Source organism: Citrus sinensis, chromosome 1 (assembly GCF_022201045.2).
Source record: "Citrus sinensis cultivar Valencia sweet orange chromosome 1, DVS_A1.0, whole genome shotgun sequence".
In the NCBI taxonomy this organism is placed as follows: domain Eukaryota; kingdom Viridiplantae; phylum Streptophyta; class Magnoliopsida; order Sapindales; family Rutaceae; genus Citrus; species Citrus sinensis.
In genome coordinates this window covers 7,113,870-7,121,833 of record NC_068556.1, presented here as the reverse complement: position 1 = coordinate 7,121,833, position 7,964 = coordinate 7,113,870, and the positions used below count along the sequence as shown (strand labels likewise).

The 7,964-nt window shown below is 28.7% G+C and overlaps 1 protein-coding gene across 1 annotated transcript; it reads left to right on the top strand.

Annotated features, from left to right (window-relative positions):
• LOC102611869 (uncharacterized) lies at window positions 1-1,245 on the top strand. Its single transcript, XM_015529493.1, has 2 exons — window positions 1-699; window positions 898-1,245. Exons 1-2 carry the CDS (start codon window positions 1-3, stop codon window positions 1,243-1,245), a joined length of 1,047 nt encoding a protein of 348 aa, XP_015384979.1.
• The last annotated feature ends 6,719 nt before the right edge of the window (window positions 1,246-7,964 follow it).

Genomic DNA, 7,964 nt, shown 5'->3' with positions numbered 1-7,964 from the left:
ATGAGTGATGTTTTATTTTCTATCCTTATTGATAAATCTCGTGATATTTCTGCAAATGATCAAATGGCTGTTGTTTTGCATTATGTGGATAAAAATGGCTATGTGATTGAACGTTTTATTAGAATTGAACATGTTACTAGTACTACATCTATTTCACTTAAAGAGGCACTTGACAGGCTATTTTCCAGACATGGATTGAGTATGTCTAGGTTGCGTGGACAAGGATATAATGGAGCTAGTAATATGCAAGGTGAGTTCAATGGTCTTAAAGCACTGATTTTAGAAGACAACAAATGTGCTTACTTTATTTATTATTTTGCACATCAACTTCAACTGGCTCTTATTTCTGTGGCAAAAAATCATGAAGAAGTTAATTCTCTTTTCAATTTAGTTACAATGTTCGTTAATGTTGTTGGTGCTTCAGCAAAACGTCGTGATGTTCTTCAAGAGAAACATGCTGAAGCCGTTATTAAAGCACTTGATGATGGTGAACTTTCAAGTGGAAGAGGTTTAAATCAAGAAGTTACTTTAAAGAGATCTGCTGACACACGTTGGGGCTCACATTATGGAACGTTGTTGAGCATAATCACCATGGTTCCATCTATTGTTGATGTGCTTGAGATAATTTCAAATGAGGGGAATTCTAAACAAAGATTTCAAGCTGCAAAGTTATTGAAGTGCATACAATCATTTGATTTTGTGTTTAGCTTGTTGTTAATGAAAAAAATACTTGGATTTGCACATGAGTTATCACAAGCATTACAAAAAAAGAAAAAAAAAGATCAAGACATTTTGAATGCTATGAAATTAATTGGAGTGTATAAGAGAAACTTGCAAAAAATGAGAGAGAATGGATGAGACTCTTTACTTAGCGAAACTTCTTCTTATTGTGTGAAGCATGATATTGATGTTCCTAATATGGATGATTTGTTTCGAACTCAAGGGAGATCACAACGCAAGGCTCAAAAGGTCACAAATTTGCATAATTTTCGTGTTGAATTATTTTATGCAATTTTAGAAATGCAAATTCAAGAATTAAGCAATCGTTTCAATGAGACGAATACTGAGTTGCTTCTTTGTGTGGCATGTTTATGCCCCAATGACTCATTTGCAACTTTTGATAAACAGAAACTACTTCGCCTTGTTGAGTTTTATCCAAATGATTTTTCTCTGGTGGATCTTGTGCCACTTGAAACTCAACTTAATGTTTATATTATGGATGTGAGTTCTGACAACAATTTTTGAAGGTTGAAAGGGATTGGTGAGCTAGCAAAAAAATTGGTTGAGACTAAGAAGGATCAATTATATTCATTAGTTTATTTATTGGTGACATTAGAACTTATTTTGCCAGTTGCCACAGCTACAGTAGAAAGGGCATTTTCAGCTATGAATTTTGTGAAAAATCGTCTACGAAATCAGATGAGAGATCAATGGTTAAATGATAGTCTTTGTGTATACATAGAAAAAGATATATTTTGTAGTCTTGATAACAAGGTTATTCTTCAACGTTTTCAACATATGAAACCTCGTCGAGGACAATTATAAGTGTATTGAATTAAATACTTTAATAAATTTAGGGATCGCAAACTGCGGGCCTGGGCCAGGCTTTATTTATTTATTTTAAAATTTTTAAATTATTGTAAATTTGAAATAAATTAATGATCAACAAGTTATTACAATCATAGATAAATTAAAAGAAAATGAATATTTCAAATTAAAATAATAAATAAAGCAAATAAAAGCTCATAACTTTAATTTTCTTTAATACTGGATTTTCTAATTCAAACGCTCTCTTAATTAATTGACACAAAAGAAAGAATTTAGTGTCATAATTTTAGCTTTTTTGAATCATAATTGATTTATAAGTTAAGAATTTAAGTTTTCTTTTTTATTTTTAAATTACTTTTCAATTTTAATTATATTATTCTAATTTATAAAATTATTTTTTTAAAAAGTAGTGGGCATGGGCTTTATCCGGGCTTTTTTTTTCTTGGGCCTTTGTCCAGGCCCTCATGTGTGAGGGCCGGGCATAAGCCCGCGGGCGTGGACTGGGCTGGGCCGGGCTTTTTTGCGACCCCTAAATACATTTTTATTTTCATATATGTTTTTTGTTGATTACTTTCTTGGATTAAATTATTATTTGAACTTAGCCCCTCCTAAAAATAATTCTTGGCACCGCCACTGACTCTCACTATATATTGATGGTGTGGAACTAGAGGAGAAAGCAATGTATGCACCATAAAGCTCATTTAACAAGTCTTTAACTGCTTTAGTCATTTCTTCAACTATCGAACTATCATTACAAAAAATTATCTAAAAAATATGTTTAGCAAAATCCATTTTTGCTCGTAAATCAAGAATAGAGGCAATAATCAACATTTTGTTTATCTTCCTTGTGGACTCCCAATACTTATCAAAGTTTTTTCCTCATACTATAAGCCATATAAGACACCTAAGGATCTGTAATTTATTATAATGCAGTCAATAAACTCTCAATTAAGTTAATAGTACCATAAGTCACACTCTCTCAGTCCTCCAGTCTAGGCGAGCCCACACTTTTAACATTATTTTCTTTCTCAGCAAAGTATGCCTCATAAGTTTTATCCACTTTTGCCATTCTATTAAATGTCTCTTGAAATTTCAGCGCAGTCATCAACATTAAATAAGTGGAATTCCACCTGGTAGGACAATTCAAAACAATAATTCCCTTTGGACCATTCACTTGTTCGACACATTGTTTAAATGTCTACAGCCTCATGGTGGAGGATCTCACATACTTCACAACATTCCGAATAGCGGTAATACTGGCATACAACTCACCCAACCTTAAAACAACAATCAAATTCAAAATATGTGCACAGTAACGTACATGCATATATTGTCCTGCCAACACAAGTGCATCATCATTCCTCAAAGCAAGCAACTGTATAGGGACATAACCAACAACAATATCATTTGTAGTGGTATTATCAATAGTTATTGCAAACAACCTCTCTATCCCCCAGTCTTGTAAGCAAGTCATAATCTTTTTGGCGATCGACTTCCTTCTATGATCTTCAATTACGCTAAAACTAATAATCCTCATATTCAAACACCAATCACTATCAATAAAATGAGTTGTGATCACTATGTAACTCATATTTTGAACAGAAGTCCATAAATCAGTTGTAAGAGACACTCATTGCTTGTTATTGCAAATCAAATTCTTTAACATTGCATTTTCCTCCAAAAATAACTCCATAACATCTATACCAATAATTCTTCGAGATGTCATAACGAACTGCAGGATAGCTACACTGCAGAAATGCCTAAATCCTTTGTTATCTATAAAACTAAGCGGCAACTCACCCATAATAATCATATCTATAAATTGAAATGTTAGGGAAAGTTATATGCAACAGATTAGAATTTACAAATCAAACAATGTAATTTGCGTAGATTATAGTTTGGTTTGGATGTTTACATGGAGTTTGTATCATTCAATGGCTAGGGATATTACTACTACATTGTTGTTAATATGGCATATATAATAGTAGCAGTATTTTTTAACCTAAAAATTTAGTAAGTAGAATTTTTAGGAATTATTCCTTAAATTACTTTCATTATTATATAATAAACTTCTTTATATTGATACTTTATATAGGAATTATTCCTATGTAGTCATAAAAGTTTTAGTTTCAATTTAAACCAGTTACAAATAAGAATAAAATCCACATCCTAATAAGTTATAAGTTTTCCAGATCTTGTCTTGAGTAACTTGGCTCCACATAATAATAATTATTTGCATATTACAAAAATATGTAAGTAGCATTAAAAGTTTAATATGAAATAAAATATTTTTCTAAAGTTGTTTAAGAAATTGATTTATTTTTTGGAATTATTATCACATCTCTAAACTTGTAAGTACATAATAACTTACTAGTATAGACACCTTGCCCGTTAAAACCAAAATATTTATAACTTCTCAAGCATATTTAGAGCTTTATAAAATTGATATACTCCATTAATTAGTTATTAATGTATTTACCTCTATATTACTTACACTAAAGATAATAAAGTCAAAATAATAATTGTTGAATTGATCATCTACTAAATTATAACCGGTAAATGCTCGTTTAGTCTTTAGGATTTGAGTTAAGTGCCCGTTTAGTCTATATATATATAAAGACATCCTTGCTATTAAATATATTACACTCTTCTCTTACGGTTCTTTTCTTTTACAATAATACCTTTCTAATAAAATTCTTGGAGACATTAATAAAAAGACAAATGATAATTTATCCAATTAACCTTAAAATAATATAAAAATTTACCACAATTTTTATATTATTATTTTACTTATATTAATTTATTTATAAATAATTATTAGTAAGATTGTTGCACGACCACAAAAAATATTAGTTCTTTCACACTAATATAATCATTTGTAACTTGATAATTAATTTTTTTATAGATAAATTAATTAATGTTCATAATAAGGTAGGCAAAACAGGTCATTGGGCCGTGTTCATGTTGTGTTAGCTTCATGTTGTATCAAATTTAAGTCTACCCAAATACAACTCATTTAATAATCATATTAAAATATTGAGATCCTAATGACACAAAAAATAAATGGGTTACTCAATAAAACATCAATCATGACTCTCTTTTATAATTCTAAGATGGCACATCTCAAACAACAACCCTCACTTTAATATAAAAGAAAAATTTATTCTACCCCCGAAGCGGGGAGTTAAATAAACCCCTATCAAAGGGGTTTATATATATATAAAAAAAACATTTGCACACTATTTTATATGTGTGTGTGTGTGTGTGTGTCAATATTATAAAATATGCATATCTACTAAAATGTTATACAATCACACCATTGAAGTACCAAATCTATTTAAAATTTTATAAATGAAATATTGTGTATATGTCCATCCTTCCAAAAAATAAAATAAAAAAGAGAGAATTATGTCCAATATTTGAGTTATAATGAAAAGAACCTAAAGATTAATTTAAAATACGAAATATAATCGTATTATTGATCGAATAAATAGGAAAGAACTTTAACCCTAACCTAACACGAAAAAAATTATGTCAATCCAAACCCAATCCATTTAATAAACTTGTCAAATTTGGTGGCTTACATTTATTTATTCATATCATATTTGTATCAGATAATTGCGTCATGCCAAATTTTGCTAGCTCTAGTTAAAATTTTTTTAGAAGGGTGTTATTGTAAAAGAAAAAATAAAGGTAAAAAACTATAGGAGTGCTTTAAGGTATTTTAAAAATATAAAAATTAAAAGAGTATTTATTCAAATTATAAACTCCTTGTAATAATAAAATTAGTTGGTCCCAACAATATGACTATAGAGAAATATTATTGTATTATCTTATAAACTAAAGTTCTAATTCTATCCATGCTAATAATAAAATTTTTTTATGAATATAAATTGTTCTTACTCTCTAGGTCAAGAAAAATATTGATTACAAATTAATAGTTTTAACTTCAACGATACACATTAGCTTCAGGTAGAATGATGAATAAAACAAGAGCCCGTTCGATATCATTTTTCATGTTTTGTTTTGTTTTGTTGAGTGTTTTTTTTTTTTTTTTCAAACGAGGAAAGATGTAGTACGTGTTTGACAGGCATTCTATGAAACAAAAATAATATTAAGGATTTTATTTTACATTGACAAGGAATAATTAATGAGTTAATTTTGTAGTATGAATTTGACTGATGAATTTTTATGACTAATATTTATATAAAGGCAAATGTTAAGTTATAACGATTGTAATTTAGAGACTCTCATAAATAGTACTTATTAAAAAAATTAAAGGCATCATTCAAATTTGAAAGAAATAATAAACTAGAAAGATCTGTACGAAGTCATAATAAACTAGAAAGATATGTACGAATTAGGTCCGAGCTTCTGTAACTAAATAAAATGCGTCATTTAAGGTAGTAATAAACTAGAAAGATTTGTATGAGTATGGCCCGAGCTTCTATAAACTTACATATAAAATAAATTAAACGCTATCACTTAAAAGTAATAAAAAATTAGAAATGCTTGTATGCGTTAGGTCTGAGCTTTAATAAAGAAATAAAACGCGTCATTTAAAGCAGTAATAAATTAGAAAGACTTGTATAAGCCAGCCCTCAGCTTCAATAAACGTTACATATAAAACAAATAAAACGCCATCATTCAAAGCGGTAATAACTTAGAAAACGACTTGTACATGTTTCGGTTATTCTACAAAAGAAAGCGGAAAATAACCCTTTTTTTTTTCTTTTTTGGAATATAAAAACTTCTCATCAAATCAAGATTTAAATGTCGAAGAAAACAAGATAAATGTGGGTGACAACTTTTGCACCCATGTATCAAAATCACAACAACATGGAGAAAATTACTTAGCCAAGGCATCCGTTGCTTAGTTATAATTTCTCGACACTTCCAAATCTTGAAGTCATGCTTTGAAAATAATAGACACTGCAATTTGTGAACGAAATCGTAAATCTTCTGCCTCAACAATATCAATATCATCGAAATAAACATTTACATTTATCTCTGTCCCATAACTAATCCTTCACAATCTTACACCACACAACTGCGTGCCCAACCAACCCACCGTGGATATCAACTGTAGCATCAAAATTTGATATCTTGTCTAATTTGTGAATGAAGTTTTACACAACATGAAATTTAAAACATATTAAAAATAAACAATATAAAGTGTTTCCTTTTTAAATTTTTTCAAAATCACCATTGTCCTTTCCTCTTTTCATTATCTTCTTTAACCATTTCTTCGTCTTCCCTTGTTCTCAACATTAGCACTTTTTTTTTCTTTTTCACTTTCTTGGTTTTCTTAAATCACCTTAAATCTAACATTGAATTGTTCAGATTAGTGTAATTAAAAACATAAGTAATTATATAAAACAACAGTTCGTCGCTACTAGATAGATCATAGATGTACCGCAAACTCAATATATAGGTGTTTGGGCTGAAGGAATTATTTGAAAAAGATGTTTGGGCTTCAGCAATTGTATATTATGAGTCTTATTCTCGTACAATTCTATGACAATTGCACAGTCAAAGCTTATAAGAACCTTCGACAACCATGTAGGAGTATAAAATCATTCTCACGCTCATATTTTTTTTTTAATGTGAACACATTTTTAAACAGTGCAGTTTAAAAAAGTTACTTTTTTAATGAACTATAAATCGTGCGGTTTAAAAAAATTACTTTTTAAATAAACTATAAACCGTATAGTTTAAAAGAGTTAAAAATACTTTCTTAAATCTCACGGTTTTAAAGTGTATTTGTATGAAAATAAAATGAGGACACCCGCACTAGAGAAGGACTATAAGAATATATATAATCATTCATTAAATGAACTAGTAAAGCTAAAGTCTTAAAAAAATAATAATATAAACGGTTGTTCAAAGTGAACAATGAATTTTATTGTTTGCTTCATCTTTGCTATTGTTCGGGATAACGGATAAGGCTCTTCTTTGACCTTGTTGTGCTCATTTTTCTAAAGAGGTTTCAATGGTTCGATTATTTTATTTAAAAATTTTAGGGTTGTTATCACCTAACAACTTTAAGAATTATACTATATTAAATCACCATAAGAAATATTGTAATCTACCATTTTACTATTAAATTTTTATAAAATCTATTATTTTATTACATTTCTATTAGTACCGTTTGTTAACTAATAAAATACTAATTTTACCTTTAAAGGAAAAAAAACTACACAAATTAGTAGAGGTATCAAATATTATATATTCATAAGCTTATAGGGATTATTTTTAGCAACTTTATATTTTGACTTTATAATATTGTAATACTTTGTATGTTATTTTTTTGACAAAAAAAATTGTATAAAGAGCAAAACTAGCATTTTACAAGTAAACTAACTATAAATTTACTTGTTGAATAAAATTTGTTGAAAAGAAACAAACAATTATTA

Coding starts and splice junctions, on each gene's coding strand:
- LOC102611869 (XM_015529493.1), top strand. CDS start 1: ATGAGTGATGTTTTATTTTCTATCCTTATTGATAAATCTCGTGATATT. Junction 700..897: donor GCATACAATCATTTGATTTT/GTGTTTAGCTTG, acceptor TATTGTGTGAAG/CATGATATTGATGTTCCTAA.